Source organism: Schistocerca americana, chromosome 2 (genome assembly GCF_021461395.2).
Source record: "Schistocerca americana isolate TAMUIC-IGC-003095 chromosome 2, iqSchAmer2.1, whole genome shotgun sequence".
In the NCBI taxonomy this organism is placed as follows: Eukaryota; Metazoa; Arthropoda; class Insecta; order Orthoptera; family Acrididae; genus Schistocerca; species Schistocerca americana.
Genome location: NC_060120.1, coordinates 694,366,488 through 694,384,645, shown reverse-complemented (window position 1 = coordinate 694,384,645; position 18,158 = coordinate 694,366,488). Strand labels below are relative to the sequence as shown.

The 18,158-nt window shown below is 38.2% G+C and overlaps 1 protein-coding gene across 2 annotated transcripts in view; it reads right to left on the bottom strand.

The window, feature by feature from the left end:
- The window catches only part of LOC124595580 (protein regulator of cytokinesis 1-like), a 239,812-nt gene that overhangs the window by 43,696 nt on the left and 177,958 nt on the right, over positions 1–18,158 (bottom strand). For both annotated transcript variants that reach the window (XM_047134370.1, XM_047134371.1), the window contains exon 10: positions 10,509–10,667. In XM_047134370.1, the coding sequence (XP_046990326.1) occupies positions 10,509–10,667 (159 nt within the window). The remainder of the gene's footprint in view (positions 1–10,508; positions 10,668–18,158) is intronic.

The following is an 18,158-nucleotide window of genomic DNA, read 5'->3' as shown; positions in this document are numbered from 1 at the left end:
GAAAACTCCCAAACTGTGTGAAGGAAAACAAGTATGACCGACATTCTACAATCGTCTTTAAGAACAATGATAAGCAAGATTGCATCATGGCAGTGCGTCAAGAAGAAAAGAATATCATTCTTAGTGCACTACATCCTGAGGTAGCAGTGAGTAAAATAACAAAGAAAAAACTATAAACTGTCCTCTTATACAATGCTACAGAGTATGGTGTGGATGTCATTGACCAGTGATTTGTAGATATTCATTGAAGGTTGTTTGCAGAAGATAGTTGATGAATGTGTGTTACAACATTCTAGGCATTATAATACTTCTTTACTAATTAATTTATGTATCAGGAAAAAGCTTTGAACATTATTAGTCAAATATGTGGTATAACTACCAGTGGCTGGTACCAAGGTCAGCATTGTGAAAGGCTGTCTCTTTTTGATCAGCTGGTGACCTAGGAATATGGAATCTGCCTGTTGTCTATGGCTTGCAGGATACCATGTGACAAAAGGGCAAGCTGTGTTTCGCAAGAGCAGTGCTTTCTAAATCCATGTTGATTTCTGGACAGAAACCTTTCTGTCTCTAGGAAATTTATTATATTCAAACGTGGAATGTGTTCAAGAATCCTGCAGCAAACTGATGTTGGTCTGTAATATGTGGATCCGTTCTTTTAACTTAATTACATAAAGGAATCTTCCACTCACTTGGGACTGGGCCTATAGGATTTAGGTCTAGATGCCTAGTGGCAGCAAGAGGTGAGAAACATTCTTGCAAAATTTTGTCAACAGAGTAGATAAGATTGGTGCTCCAAAGTTAATGGCAGAAGGTTAGCTTTGGGTTTCTACGTATTTTTAATTTTTTTTCTGTCCATTTCTCCATGATCGTCCAAACGTTTTCATGTTACAGTCAAAGAGGAGAAGTTAATATGAAACAAAACTCTAGATTCACAACAATGAAACACTGACTGGCACTGCTGTTTGACATACTCTTCGCACACTGTCGCTTTGTCGCCATTTAGCAATTTCTTCTGGCAACTCTCAAAATCAAATTCAACAGGTGAAAGTTTTTTTTTCCTTCAGAGATTCTTTGCGAGCCTGAATGACCAGCTCTGTGCAATATAATCTTTAAAGTTTTTCTACTGCTGCCTAATGATACATTCATCTGTATCTTCAGTGAAATGTTAATTTTGTGCATTTTGTTTATTCTTCTTAGGGGCAGATACAGGAATCCTGTTCCACTTGGCATTCTATGACTCTTTTTGTAATCTACACAATACTGAATTACGGAACTACTGTTTTTTTTTTTTTTTTTTTGCCTGCGCCTTCTGTTGCCTTTTCTCTTGGCAGGAACTATGACGCTTCCCTCCTTTTCATTTTCAGTAAAATTAATATCATCAACAGCACGTTGGTCCATGTATTTGCAAATTGTTTTCCATGGTAACTTTGGTTGCTTACATTGTGAGGTAACAACGCACATTATTTTGAATGGGAATCCACTGGTGTGACAATGTTAGTGATTACTCTCTAAATTTATGAGGTAAGGGAATTTTTTAAAAAGTTGTTGAAGGTCTAGTTCACACTATATTCAGTTATCAACCAGCTATCATAGTGTTGATGACCTCAATGTCTAGAAACACTCAAAAAACAACAAAGACAACAAATACAGTAGGGTAAATGTTGAAAACAATACAGGTGTCAAAATATGAACTTTATTGAAACAAAGCATCTACACAGGCAGTTGCACTGGCAGAATGAAGATTTTAACTTAAGCCTGGTAACAATTTACTTTGTGAAATAATGGTGAAGTGTCTTATTTGATGAAGCTGCAGCATGTTCACATGGCAGTATCACACCACTGACTGAACACCAGGATGTCGGCTGGTGTCACATTAGGCTGCTGCTCCAAGAAGCCCACAATGGCCACTAGTGCAGTGCAGCAATCGGTGTAACTTGCCACCAATGCAGCCTTAGCCTCATATTCCTAATCACACCCACACTGTGTTGGGATGTTAACCTCGTCAATTATAGAAGAGTCTATTCATTTGAGTTTAACCCTAAGTTATTTCTCCATTTTCTGTCTCTTCATAGCCTGGCAACCTTCTGATTAAATTACTCGGTGGGTGATCATCTTCATCGTCAAAATGTTTAGTTGCTGTGTTAGGCCTACTTTCTTGTGGAATTTCACTCCACGATTTAGAAATTGTCTTTGACTTTATCTCACTCCAAGACTCACTGATGAATACACAATGCTCATCACATATCACTTTCTTTAAATCTCCTGCAATGCTTTCATTGTCTTCCGAATGCAAGACTGATTGTGGCAATCATTGATGATACTTCTTTTTTCAGACATTCAAGAATGTCATGCTATATTGGCTGAATCAAACTGGTAACATTTGATAGGAGAAATAAGGTACAAATCACATCACACTCCAGTTCTTGAGGGCAGATTATTCATTGTCGAAATAGCTTTTCACAGGAATCCCTTCTTTTGTGAAACTTTTTGTACCTCCAGGACAAACGGGCAAATGCGCTACTGCAGGTGTGGAAGTCCATGACTGTTCACACTGTTTGCCCGTGGACACTATCAGCCAATAGTTTGGCCTCCACCTCTCTGCCAACATTGTCCGTTAATGATGCACGCGCAGCAAGATGGGCTGGTTTACTTCACCTCACTAGCATCATTGGCGTTGAAGTCTCTTTGGCGTTCATGATAGGACAAAACTATTAAGAAGAAAATGGCTTAGTAGCAATTAAAAGCCTCAAAATGAAAATCAGTCAAATCCCTACACTTCAATCTGCCATGGGAAGTAGATTACTTACTTACGGAAACACAAACTGACCCTCAGCGTCTTTTTTTTTTAATGGTATTTTAAAAGCATGGAAGTAGTACACCGCGAAGCAACATTTATAGCTTCTTCACGAGAGATTCATAAGTTCTATGTATATTGAGGAAATGAAGGCTTCATGAGCTAAAATAGGAAAAAGAGAAAGAAGTAGTTAATACAGATATGTCATTTCTTGAAAATGTTACTATTATTTATAAAGTATTATGCGGTTTCGCCTTCAATTTTATCTCTTCCTTGTAGCGTACCCACAACAGTGGTGCATTGAGAGTGAGCCATAACACAGATCTTACAACAACAAAAACAGCATGACCCTTCAGTCATGGAGAATTTGCTAGGAAGTTTTGTGGCTGCTGCAACAACCTAGTGTCCAGAAAAATCTTCCACTTTTCGAACCTGTTCCTCTTCCTCAGATAACTGGTGAAGAAATGTCAAATGTGGAAATGCAACTGAAAGATAAGACTAAAGATTTGTTTCTTTTTTTTCCTCTTTGGCTTTGGATGAAAAACGCAGATGTAATGGTTGTTGCTTAGCTTGCTCTATTGTGAGCAGAGTAAGTTGATAAAGGAACTCCTTGATTTAGTGCCAATGCACAATACAACTACAACTGGTGACTTATTTTCTTACTTAGGCAATATTACTGACAGATATGATTGCAAAAGGTGGAGCTCCTGCAATGTTTGGTCAAACATCTGGTGTCATTCTTTGATAAGGAACAAGGTGAAAGAAGTTGGTATCCAGCAGGAAAATCAGTAATGCACTGCATTCTACATCATGTTAATTTGATGGCAAAATGTGTCAAAGTAAGTGACGTCATGGACACACTGTAAAAATCGTTAATAAACTGAGATCACATGGTTTGCGACATTGGAAGTTTGAAACCTTCTTGGCTGAGCCAGTGTGTGATTATGGCAATGTGCTCTATTTTTGTGAGGTATGCTGGTCGTCACAAGGTGTTTTAAAATGTTTTTTCAACTTCTGTAAAGATAAAGGCATGGACATGAAAGCAACGCTAGTAAAAGAGTTTGATGACCTCCAGTGGATATTAGATCTTGAATTTCTGAATAAACTAGCTTCTGATATTTCTATCACGGGCTTTGCGTTTTAAAAGAAAATTGCTGTTGTGGATAAAGCAAGTTTCAGGAAGGTCTTTTGCACACTTTTTGAATGTTGCACTAGTTATAAATGAAAAAAATTTTGAAAAGGAGACACTGAGCAAACATTTTGAAGCTTTCTTACAAAACTTTGACAGTAGATTTAGTGACTTAAATTGATTTCAACTTTATTTTAGTGTTTTTGCAACTATTTTCGCAACTTTCAGGGTAATCATGTGCTCAGGGAGGGGTCTGCACTGTAGAAAATATCGAGATATTTTATAAGAACTTCCCTGCACAACAGTTTCAGCAGATGTTTCAAATAGCTGCTCGAGTCTATTGTATACCCAAAACTGCATACTTGTGTGAAAGAGTTTTTTCAACAATGAAATTAACGAATCAAATCTAGGAGTAGTCTTACTAATGTTCATTGACCGGATGACCGATATTCTAACTCAAAAGATTGACATGCTACAGAAAAAAAAAACAGTTTAATACAATAGTGGAGTAATGAAAATATATATCATCTACTGGTCTCACCTAATGTGTGTACCTGCCTTTAGTTTTTTGAACGATGCTGAAACAATACCTTCACTCTCAGAAGGAAGTGGAATATGAGGTACGAGTTGGTTGTACAGGGAAAAGACTATTATATTGTGTCACAAAAATTCATTGCATTGCTATACTGTAATAATAATAATAACAATGCAAAGAATACTAACTAATGTGACTTCAAACTTGAGCATCAGTTTTCAGTCCTGTTCTCAAGTAACAGAATGTGAACTGCACGTGCAACATGCCCACGTGGCAATACACATGCCCACAGTGTCCACAGGCAGCTCACGCTCCCAGCCCTGATCTAGGCATTATTCTGATGCATGTCGATAAGTCGAAGAGTGATATTGTTACATTCGAAAACTCTCTTGGCTTGGCAGTCTTTTCAATCACAACCAGTTATAGTTTGTGGTTTATAATTGCATTTGAAGCCACCATAACTGTGAACTACTCTACTTTTTTGTACCCAGCAGCACCTTTTATGCACTTGATGCATTTGTCTGTCAGCAACAATGTGACATTTAAACCTGTTTCATTGCAGATGTAAATTTGTTCATTCGATACATTTCCTTTAGTTATGATTTCTTAGAACTTTCTAATAAATCCCAAAATGGCTTTGGAGTCATCAGAGTGTTTTTCTATGCAGACATCTAGTTGATGCACTTCATATCTCTTCTTCCATTTGTCGAGCCAGCCCACACTAGTAGCGAAACTGCCATCTCCCACCTACAGCTGGTTTCTAAAAATTTAGGCTTTCGCCTGCAAGACTGGGCCAGAAATCAGAGCTTCCTTCTGTCTTTATTGTGTAAACGACATGAACAATGCTCCACTTGGTTTTTCAAACTTCATAGTTTTTCGGTGAAAAGAATCTTCAGAGCATTTCTTTGAAGAAATCCATTCCATTTAAGTCAGTTTCTTTGCCAGTCACCAACAGTAACTTTGCCAACATCACATTTGAAACCAAGCTTTTTAAAATTGTTTCCCTCTGTGAAGTCATTTCAACGCTTCTAATTTAACATTCCTAGGCATCAATTTCCTTGGCACTTCAGTGCTTCTAACGTAACATTTCATGGCATAAATTTCCTTTCCTCTGGTACAGCACTTATTTTTAGAATGTGTACAAATGAAAACAGTCAACAACGAGAACAAAACAGAACACTGTACCGTTGTGAAAAATTTATGAAGAACTCGAGGCGCCAAGACTCTACTAAACTACATGTCCTGTGACTTTAACAGAATGGAAGACGTAAAAACTTGGGCTAGTTATGCAATGTTTTTCAATTTAGTCATCTGTTAGGTCAATAGAATCTGCAGAACAGCTACATCGAATAAATTCCATTGGTGATCTTTATTCAAGAGGACCTAAAAAATTGCCAACTGTGGCTGCCATAACTTATTCATTAGCGTAAAATTTCTTCACATGTGGAAACAGGGTGGAAAAGCTGATTAATAGGGCAGATGTTCCAAATAATTACTCTTAAAACTCCATAGTGGAAGCATCTTCGTAGACATGCACATCTTTCTGAAGAAAGATGAAATTTTTCTTATTGAATATAAGACTCTTCTACTCACGTTTCTCATTCAACTGCTTTGAAATACCTTCGTAGTTATGCCTGTTATTAACTTATCCTTACCAAGATAATTAGTTAAATGATCCTGTACATCAACGAAAAAAGAAACTATGGATGTTTTACGATGCCATAAGAAAGACAAATACAATACATACTAAGATTTTATTATTAAGATGTTAATTTAACCAGGGGAAAAAAAAAAGCCATTGTGTGAAGAATCCAATTTGCACCCAGAATAGGACAGCTTATGTCAGATTCACATTAGATACTGAAGGGCCACGGCTCTGAATATTTCAAGGGCACTCTTTCCCTCCCCCTGTGATCTTCTGCCACTGTCAGTGACCGGGTTTGTTTATTTGTGGGTCGATGTGAGGTGTGATAGAATGCCTCGTGACCACACCATGAATGAAATCATCCAAATTGTTTGTGTACCTCCGAACTGTCCAACTTTTTTACAAGGAATGTAGTACCACATGCAGCCATGGAACATACTGTAAGAATAGTAGTTTTAAAAGGATTGATTGGAAAGAAGTGCCACATCTGGACAGTGATGATCAGTTTCAAACAAAACAGAAATCTCTGTTCCAGGAAATAGATGTACATCTCCAACCAGTTTCCAAGCAGACATTGCAAATAAACTGTACTATTTCTACTGGTATGCATATGGCAGGCAGCTATTTCATAATCTTTAATCACTTACTGTTCAATACTGTACTGTGCACTTAGACATCCAGAATGCTGAAGACATTAGTCCTTGTGCTGCTTGTCTCTGCCAGCCACTGTATACGAAGGGTGACACACAACACTAGTGCCGTATGACACTAGTCTAAGTGTGGTGCACATACATATTTGCCAAATGGAGTGCACTGCACATTCTGAGGTGTAACACATCATTTTGGGGAAATTTATGGGTTACATCCTCTGTCGTCCTGGATGATGAAAGATGATTGTGATATTTAATACTTGTTTTTATTAATAGTTAAGTTTTAGACAGCATCTTACAGGAGAAATGGTCTATTATATAGGTAAGAAAAAGGAGAGATGGTCTATTATATAGGTAAGAAAAGATACATGGGTGCAGTATATCTGCAAATCAGAACGACAAGTTAAGCATTTTCACCTGCTGTGGGTTACTTGCTCTTCAACACAGTGGCTTGGAGGTGTGTTGCCATGGAAAAATGGCACTCAAAACAACTGCAGTGATCTTGCAGAAGGAAAAAAAAGGAGAGAGATTGTATTATACATATCTGATCAGAGTTATCTGTCTGTGTGTGGAAAAGCTTAAATAGACCTGACAAGGATTCCAGCTTTCTCTCTGGCTGTAGCATTGAAAACACTGCAAAGGAAAAGAAATCGGCTAGAAAGAACAGGAGCATGGTTATTCAGATCTGATCAGAATGTCTGAATCTTAAGTCATGACACAAGTGACTATGGAAAATTCTATTATGTACCATTTATTGATGAATCATATACCTCAATTAATATGCCAAGCAGCAGATTTAAACAGCCACACACCCACACTTGGCCAGTTTCAATTGTCTCCAGTAATTAGGCAGTTCTCACCTTCAGTTTTCAGCTGCCAACTAGTTCCATTCTTCAGACATTTAACACTGGATGTCCAAGAAGAGTAGTCTGTTTTACACATTATATTGCCCCATGAAAGGGCTGTGGTAAGTGTGCAAGTAGATCATTTTCCTATAGCTGGAGGTTTGCTTTCTATCTTCACACTGGGCATGTAAGTTATTGATGAATACAACACATGTTGAACTACCTCACTTCACTTTTCATTAAGTTTTTCAGTGACTGCAGTAGTTACATTATAAACAAAATCGTGTAACACTGTATCTGATTAGAATACAGAGTTTTGTCATGGTTGCGGGTGTGTATGTTTGGGTGTCTGTGTGGTTGTCACCGTGTGTACTTTTGCTAAAGAAAGAGCGAGAGCTCAAAAACTAGTGTGGAATCTGTTTCTGTTGAGTGTGTGTCTTCATCATGCATCAGTCAACTCTAGGTGAGTGGTTGCTTTCCCTTTATTTTACGTATGACTGGATAAAAGATTAGACCCAAAATTTATACAAGGCTCTTAAAGCCAAAGAAGTGATTAAAAGCTGTGTGTGTAAGATATGTTTAGTACTGATAAAATTAGAAAAATTACAGCACATACAATATTTTAGTAAGGAAAGGGTAGCAAATAAATTAATATGAGACATCCCTCCACAATTAGTCATGAAGTTATTTGCATCCTAAAAATAAAGAGATAAGTTTGCTTGCATAGTTACATGATGATGAAGAAATTTACATTATACAAACGTGAAACAAGTAGTTTATGATTAATTATGGTATTCAATAGCAAAAAATAGATTTGAGACTGACAAGGCCCACAAAATATTGTGTTACATCAAAACATCTCTGCCTCCCAATTGTGAACGACTTGAGTCATCTCCAGGGAAGATCAAAAAAGTTAATTTTTATACTGTGGTTTATGCTCTACTATTCACACATTCATTAACCTATTCACACATTCATTAACACAGGGTGCATAAATGAATAAAAAAAAAGAAAAATAACCACATTTTTCTGGGTTAAAAATACACTTTTCCTCGAGTGAAACTACACTATACACTACGTGAAAGTATATTTATACTTTTTGCATGTTATGTGACAATATACATTCTGTCAGAGCTGTGAAACTTGTCAATCCTTTACACAGTAAAGGTTTCATACACCAGGGGGTACAACTTACCAGCACTTTCAGAAATGAAACTTAGCAATAAAAAACGTGTTTTGGAAAGCTCTTTGATGCAAAGCAACATGTACATTGCATATTTTCTTCTGAAGCACTGAAATTGAGACTACGATGCACTTTTGTCAGCCAGTCATAGCTCATGAGACTATCTTGCCAGCCACTGACAGCCAATATTCAGAGCATAGAGCATAGGACACATGATGCAGCTAGGCAATAGCAATGTCACTGTTAAGTAGTGTGAACATACAAATATGAAAAGTAAATGGTTTAAATTAATACACATACAGTACAGCTATAAGAAAAGCTAAGCTTTCACATATAATGTTAGCCATCAAAAAATTTTGTTTTTTCCAAGGGTGTGGCTAGGCAGAATCATAAGAGCATAGCTTAAATTGCAGCAGTTGAATTTTTCTGAGAAGCACAATGACAAATTTCACTGCTGTGCACCAAACATTTCATGAGTAATCTGGCTGAACATGTGTTCTGCCAAACATTTTTGAGGTTTACATAGAAAAGCCAATTATGAGTGAAATTACTCATGAACTGACCTAAAACTTTTTTTCTTTGTATAATTGTATGTTCTGGCATCATTACTGTATAATTTGTGTTCTATGAAAGAACTAAAATAAATATGAAAAACTAACCTCGAAGCCTGGTCATTTTATGCGTGTGTTGTCCTTCAGGAGACATGAAACAAAAATGTGCCAGTAAATTTTTAAACAGAGGGTTAAATGGCTGGTCTTCTGGGTCCAAAATTTTTCTAAGTGGCTGATCCTCAAAGTGTTAAGTTCTGAATGAAAGTCAAATGCTCCGTGACTTAAGAAATTCATCGCACATTCTTACACGTAATATAACTCTTCATGTGTAAAAAGAGGTTTACTTTGAAAGTAACAGTTCTCAATGCACCATTCACAATATTTTCCTGCGACCTGTTAGAAAGGTAAGCAGTTGTGACGTCATGCTCATTGAAAGCAGTTGCAAGGTATAGCACAGTCTTCGTCCTATTGAACTTTTTGCTGTTGGCAGATGCTCGTGTGTACACTGTTTTGCTGTTAAGTGGAGCATTTTCTTGGCAACCACAGTTAATTTTGGTGTTACTGTCTTCTGCAGTAGTAGGCTAAAGCGAAATTCTCTGATATAGTATCAATTCTTACCAGTCAAAATTACAACAATTTAATTGAAAACTAAAACAATGAAAAATTCCCGGAATTCTACAACATTCCTGGATTTCTCACAGACGAAAAAAATTTCCAGGTTTTTCCAAGATTTCACAGGTGTCCCTACAATAGCTTCTTTTACTGTAATGGTGCTACCAACATCACTATGAAATCTGATTGGTTGGCACATTTCTAGTGACCCCCATGGTACCACTACCAAGACAAAATTTGTCCTCGGGAGTTCCCTCCTCTGACGAGACCATGACAGACTTGTGTATATAAACCAAACCACAGTTGATCTGAATCAGTTAATATGTGATCAGTGAAGCGAGTGGTGATCAGCATACTAGTTTGGTTTACAGTGGTTTTGTTGTGGATTGAATGTTATTAGCAGAAACTGGACTCTGGGTTGCTGACTTAAAACAGCTTTCACTGCATCAGTAACAGACCTCACTTAGTTAAATAAATTGTGCGAATCCCCATTGGCACATAAATCACCTTTCCAAAACTAACACATTTTCATAATTGCCGGTAACAACATTTTGCTACACTTACCCATGAAGATTTGTACTTCTGCCGACTTTCATTCAAGTTGGTCCATAGCGTCTCTATTTTTTCATTAATGTCTTCATCGTAAAAATAAAATGGCTCATTGTGCTGCTCAACATACTTTCTAACTAGTTTTTTTATTTCATTTTCAATTTTTGGAAGCTCCTATGGAAACACAAATAATTAATTTCTCTGCATATTCAAAATATTGTGACTTAATACTAACACAATGAATTGACAACCACAATCTTATGTTGATACGGTTTAAAAACTTTCAGTTCATTAACATACATTTTACAACATTTCATGAATTCCATATACATAGGTTTCAATGAAACATTCAAAATATACACACACATCACGTACCGCACTGAACTGCGTAAGGATGGTAATTGAACAGAATCTATGTTGTACTTCATCTATGAATTGGTCATGAGTTCTTAGGTCCACAAAATTTATGCAAAAAACTGAAAACTGGGTATATATTATTACTTTGTGAATGTGGCATGTCCTGATGTAAAGAAAACTAGCATTACTTTCAATTCAAGCATCCAACTAAATCAGCTTTTGCTGAACATGCCCCTCCTTGTGTGTGTGTGTGTGTGTGTGTGTGTGTGTGGGGGGGGGGGGGGGGGGGGAGCGACTTTAGCTAATGTGACATGTAGGTTCTGGCATTCAGTGAAAAACATCTCAGCGTTCTCTCTTACTCCATAAATAAGTGCCTTCTAAAGCCTATTACAGAAAGGCAAGGAAATAGATAATGACAAGATTGGAGATATAACACTGTGAGAAGAATTTGGCAGAACACTGAAAGTTCTAAGTGAAACAAGGTCAATACAATACGTGAAATTCCCTCAGGATTATTGAGAATCTTAGGAGAATCTTGGGAGAATGCTCAATGCCAAAACAATTCCACCTGTTATACAAGGTACGAGACCAATTAACTATCCTTGGATATGAATGAGACTGTAATAATTCTAATTCCAAAGAAGACAGGTCTTGACAAATGTGAATATTACTGAACTACCAATTTAAAAAAGCTTGGTTGCAACATACTGATATGAATTATTTATAGAAGAAAGGAAAAACTGGTAGAAGCTGACCTCAGGGAAGATCAGTTTGGGGAACACTTGATGCAACACTGATCCTATCTCAAGAGATAGCTTAATGAAACACAAACCTATGTTTATAGCATTTGCAGACTTAGAGAAAGCTTTTGACAATGTTGATTGGAATACACCCTTTCAAATTCTGAAGGTGGTAATGACAAAATACAGGGAGCAAAAGGTTGTACTGAAGTCAGACTGCAGTTTTACGAATCAAATTATCTGTAAGGAAAGCAATAGTTGAGAAGGTAGCCCCAATGTTTTTCAATCTGTACATTGAACAACTAGAAAGGAAACCAACAGAAAAAACAGAGAACAAATTGAAGTTCAAAGAGAAGAAATAAAAATTCACAGGTAAGACAATGACACTATAATTTTGCTAATCAGCGAAGGTTTTGGATAGTGTCTTGAAATGAGGTTACATGATGGACATCAACAGAGGTGAAACAGGGGTAATCGTATGTAGTCGAATTGAATCAAGCAATGCTGAGAGAACAAAGGTGGTTAGAGATTACCTGACATGTCGGCCTGACAGCACACCTGACAAAGTTATGTGCTGCATCCACACAACCTGGCGTAACGCCCTATCCTGGCTTCAGTCAGAAACACACATGTACATGTGCCACACCTCTTGTTCTATTGAAACAAAAAAAAAGTTGGTATTGCTCTGGTAGCACTGCTAGAAACTCTTTGTGTGAAACAGATAACAATGTGGCCCAAAAAAATCATTACTGAAAGGAAAACATTTTAGTCATATGACATCATTGAGAAAACTGGATAGTGACAAGTTTCACAATTATCTGAGAATGGACTGCGACAGTTTCATTACACAGCTGAGCTTGGTGACTATTGGTTTCAAAGCGGAACAGTGTCATGATGAAGGTAAACTATTGTCACTTTAAGACTTTTGGCTGCTAGTAGTAACTTTGCATTTTTAAATAGAGCAGTGCTATTTCTCAGCAATTACTTTCAGAAATAATCTCTGAAACATGCAAATTAATATGCAAAATTCTAAGGAAGTATGTACATATGTGTAAAGGAAACACTTTCTGAGAACATATGTAACTTACTTTGAATTTATTTCACGTGAAAAGACATTTTATTGTGTACCAGTATTCTTAAATACAAGAAACTCATTCACTTGTAAGCACTGATTTCAGATTCTTGCTGTTCTGATTCATGTTGTGCAACAGAGCTGCGTATATTTGAAATAATTGGTGGAACTGTTTATCTGCATGTACTGCTGAAACAACAGAATCAATACTTGCCTGATGACGACTACGAAAGCAACGGTGAAGGCACGGGATCGTATCACTTAAATTTGCTAGCCATGACTGTACACTGAGCTTTCCTAATTTTCCATTAAAGGAACATGAGATCATAATTTTTGCTGCAGTGCCATCAATGAAAACCAGCCAGTTCTCGTAGCTGTAGGCCAACACCCTGCCCATGTATCTCAGCTACAGCTTTAGTTGTCAAGCTGTAGTAATTAGAGCAAAGTTGCCAATATGATTACTAAAGCTGACATGTTAATGAGGACCCATTAACAATGTAAGAATGGAATGTAACATCTACTTTTTACGTGCAGTGAAAAAATAATTTGGCAATAATGACATGTAATACATAATATTCCATATGTGCCTGAAAGAAGGTTGTATACCTGGAAGAATCCTGGAGATACTAAAAGGTATCAGATAGATTATATAATGGTAAGACAGAGATTTAGGAACCAGGTTTTAAATTGTAAGTCATTTCCAGGGGCAGATGTGGATTCTGACCACAATCTATTGGTTATGAACTGCAGATTGAAACTGAAGAAACTGCAAAAAAGTGGGAATTTAAGGAGATGGGACCTGGATAAACTGAAAGAACCAGAGGTTGTACAGAGTTTCAGGGAGAGCATAAGGGAACAATTGACAGGAATGGGAGAAAGAAATACAGTAGAAGAAGAATGGGTAGCTCTGAGGGATGAAGTAGTGAAGGCAGCAGACGATCAAGTAGGTAAAAAGACGAGGGCTAATAGAAATCCTTGGGTAACAGAAGAAATATTGAATTTAATTGATGAAAGGAGAAAATATAAAAATGCAGTAAACGAAGCAGCAAAAAGGTATACAAACGTCTCAAAAATAAGATCAACAGTAAATGCAAAATGGCTAAGCAGGGCTGGCTAGAGGACAAATGTAAGGATGTAGAGGCTTGTCTCACTAGGGGTAAGATAGATACTGCCTACAGGAACATTAAAGAGACCTTTGGAGAGAAGAGAACCACTTGTACGAATATCAAGAGCTCAGATGGCAACCCAGTTCTAAGCAAAGAAGGGAAGGCAGAAAGGTGGAAGGAGTATATAGAGGGTTTATACATGGGCGATGTACTTGAGGACAATATTATGGAAATGGAAGAGGATGTAGATGAAGATGAAATGGGAGATAAGATACTGCATGAAGAGTTTGACAGAGCACTAAAAGACCAGAGTCGAAACAAGGCCCCGGGAGTAGACAACATTCCATTAGAACTACTGACAGCCTTGGGAGAGCCAGTCATGACAAAACTACCATCTGGTGAGGAAGATGTATGAGACAGGCGAAATACCCTCAGACTTCAAGAAGAATATAATAATTCCAATCCCAAAGAAAGCAGGTGTTGACAGATGTGAAAATTACCGAACTATCAGTTTAATAAGTCACAGCTGCAAAATACTAACGCGAATTCTTTACAGACGAATGGAAAAACTGGTAGAAGCGGACCTCGGGGAAGATCAGTTTGGATTCCGTAGAAATGTTGGGACACGAGAGGCAATACTAACCTTACGACTTATCTTAGAAAAAAGATTAAGAAAAGGCAAACCTATGTTTCTAGCATTTGTAGACTTAGATAAAGCTTTTGACAATGTTAACTGGAATACTCTCTTTCAAATTCTGAAGGTGGCAGGGGTAAAATACAGGGAGCGAAAGGCTATTTACAATTTGTACAGAAACCAGAGGGCAGTTATAAGAGTCGAGGGGCATGAAAGGGAAGCAGTGATTGGGAAAGGAGTGAGACAGGGTTGTAGCCTCTCCCCGATTTATTCAATCTGTATATTGAGCAACCAGTAAAGGAAACAAAAGAAAAATTCGGAGCAGGTATTAAAATTCATGGAGAAGAAATAAAAACTTTGAGGTTCGCCGATGACATTGTAATTCTGTCAGAGACAGCAAAGGACTTGGAAGAGCAGTTGAACGGAATGGACAGTGTCCTGAAAGAAGGATATAAGATGAACATCAACAAAAGCAAAAGAAGGATAATGGAATGTAGTCAAATTAAATCGGGTGATGCTGAGGGAATTAGATTAGGAAATGAGACACTTAAAGTAGTAAAGGAGTTTTGCTATTTAGGGAGTAAAATAACTGATGATGGTCGAAGTAGAGAGGATATAAAATGCAGACTGGCAATGGCAAGGAAATCGTTTCTGAAGAAGAGAAATTTGTTAACATCGAGTATAGATTTAAGTGTCAGGAAGTCGTTTCTGAAAGTATTTGTATGGAGTGTAGCCATGTATGGAAGTGAAGCATCGATGATAACTAGTTTGGACAAGAAGAGAATAGAAGCTTTCGAAATGTGGTGCTACAGAAGAATGCTGAAGATAAGGTGGGTAGATCACGTAACTAATGAGGAGGTATTGAATAGGATTGGTAAGAAGAGATGTTTGTGGCACAACTTGACTAGAAGAAGGGATCGGTTGGTAGGACATGTTTTGAGGCATCAAGGGATCACAAATTTAGCATTGGAGGGCAGCGTGGAGGGTAAAAATCGTAGAGGGAGACCAAGAGACGAATACACTAAGCAGATTCAGAAGGATGTAGGTTGCAGTAGGTACTGGGAGATGAAGAAGCTTGCACAGGATAGAGTAGCATGGAGAGCTGCATCAAACCAGTCTCAGGACTGAGGACCACAACAACAACAATGTGCCTGAAATTAGCTAATCGTACAATTTAAATAAAAATTGTCTACACTACAGCCTACTACAGACCATGTCTTCTTTTATTAAATATCATATCCAGCTCACCCATAAACATAACTCCTGTTCCATCTGCTTCTCTGACACCAGTAAACCTGTTAATCAGCCACCGACCAGCTCTTCTCTACTCTTCTTATCACCCAGTATCACGCTGGCCTTGAAAAGCTCAAATACATTTTTCACCAGGGCTTTAACAACCTCTCACATGCCCTGAGATGTGGGACATTCTATGCAGATGCTACCTACATAACCTGAAGTGGTGTTTCACCAGTCGTACAACCTACAGACTCTCCTTTTCCTCTCCTATTCAAATCCTGCTCATGATCCTGCACACAATAGGTTGTTCATTTGGGGACGGTCCAGGTGCAAGACCTGTCCCATATTCCCAAACACCACTGCCTACCATAGCCCATTCAGCAGCATTTCCTACCCAATAAAACGCAGGGTCGTGTATGAAAGCAGCCGTGTTAAATATCAACTATGCTGCAATTACTGGATAGCATTCTATGTGAGCATGATAGGTAACATACTGTCTACTCGAACGAATGGCTACCGCCAAACTGTGGCAAACTGGAAAATTGATCACTGAACTGCTGAAAATGCTGTATACTGCAACTCAAATCAGTTAATGGCTTCTTGATTACTGGTGCCATTTTGATACTCCATATATATCTGAACTACACAGGTAGGAACTGTCTCTCCTGCATATCCTGTGTTCTCGAAATCTCCTTGGCCTAAATCTCTGTTAACCTTTTTTTCCTGCCTCAGCTCACCTTTTCCCCTCTCTCTTCCGTGACTGTCCACACAGTTTTCCCTGCCCAGAACGCGTGCTGCCTCATCCCACCATTCCTCCAAGTGGGCATTCTCTCTGCTTCCTTCCCTCTCCCCTTTCTCCCCACTCTAACCTTCTTCCCTTCACCTTCCCTCTCAGTGTTTCTATATCTCCATACATCTGATATATGCTCTACCGTCACAAAACTCTTTCCATCTCATTGTGTAGCCACTGACTTATTTATCATTCCCCATTAGCCCCCCCCCCCCCCCCCCCCCCCTGTGTTGATCCCTGCCCCTGCCCCACATGAATGAACTCAGGCAACTGCTCTCTGATGATCAGTGTCACCATCACAGTGAATAATGGCAGAACACTTGGAAAATGTAACAGGTTTAGGTAGCACTTGACCATCCCCTTCTGGAGTATTGCTGTGCAGTGTGGGATCTGCATGAGATAGGACTGACTGATGACATCAAAAAGGTTCCAAGAAGGGCAGCTCGTTTTGTATCACCATAAAATAGGAGAGCGAGTGCCATGGATATGATACACAAATTGGGGTTTCAGTCATTAAAACAAAGGCATCTTTCACTATGGCAAGATCTTCTCTCATGAAATTTTAATCACCAACTTTCTCCTCAGAGTGTGAAAATATTCTGCTGGCACCCACCTACATAAGGAAAAGTATCATCATAATAAAATAAGAGAAATCAGAGCTCGCTGTTTGAGGGTGAAATGGTGGAGAAGTAGCTTAAAAGTGTTTCCATGAACCTTCTGCCAGGCACTTAATTGTGAACTGCAGAGTGATCATGTAGATGCAGAGGCAGTGTGTGTTTGGGTGGCTGTGAGTGTACTTTCTGCCAGAAGAAGAGCCAGAATTCAAAGGCCAGTTAATATTGAGTTCTGTTACTTGGGTGTGTGCGCCATACATCAGTATGGTAAAGGTGAGTCATTGCCTTTCCAGGTGAAGATGAAACTATAATCAGAAAATGGTCATTTTAATTTTGTTAATGTAACATAATGTGGGATTCACTGAACAAGCAGTGAAACTTTTTGAATCAATGCACAGAATTGCTTGCACTAGGAAGGAAGAAAGGAAAATCAGTGTTTAATGTACCGTCAACTTCGAGGCCATTAGAGACCAAGACAAGCTCCGATTAAAAGGATAGCTGGGAAAGGAAATCGGCTGTTTCCTTTTAAAGAAACCATCACAGTATTTGCCTTGAACAATTTAGAGAAACCAAAGAAAAGCTAAATCAGAATGGCCGGCCGGGTATTTTGAACCATCATCCTCTCAAATGTGAGTCCATTGTACTAGCTAAGGCACTACCTCACTTTTTCTTGCACTAGTCAAAGGATGATATATTGTCTGCAAAAAAGTAATACTATTAATCATTTGATTTACATGTTAACCTCCTTTCTGTTCAGAACCAAAGTTTGGAAGCGTAGCAGAAGCTGAATAATGGAATGGGCCATAAGAGTTGGAAGCTGCATAGCTGTTCAAATAAGAGATGGAGCAATGGGATCACCCACTTTTGCATATGATACATAATAAGACCTAAGGAGCATGTTGCTGGAAAAAACTAGGATGCAACAATTCTGATGGACTGTACTGTGCAGCATCCCAATGGTTTTGCACAACAGATGAGGACATATGTTCTAACAGATGTTGCAATGGTTAGCAGAATCCATACCAGTTGGATATTTGAAGCTAACAGTTAAGTGGGAGCTGTCTTGAGATGCATGTGAAGGCACATGCTCAGATAGTTTTACAGACCCTTTCTTGT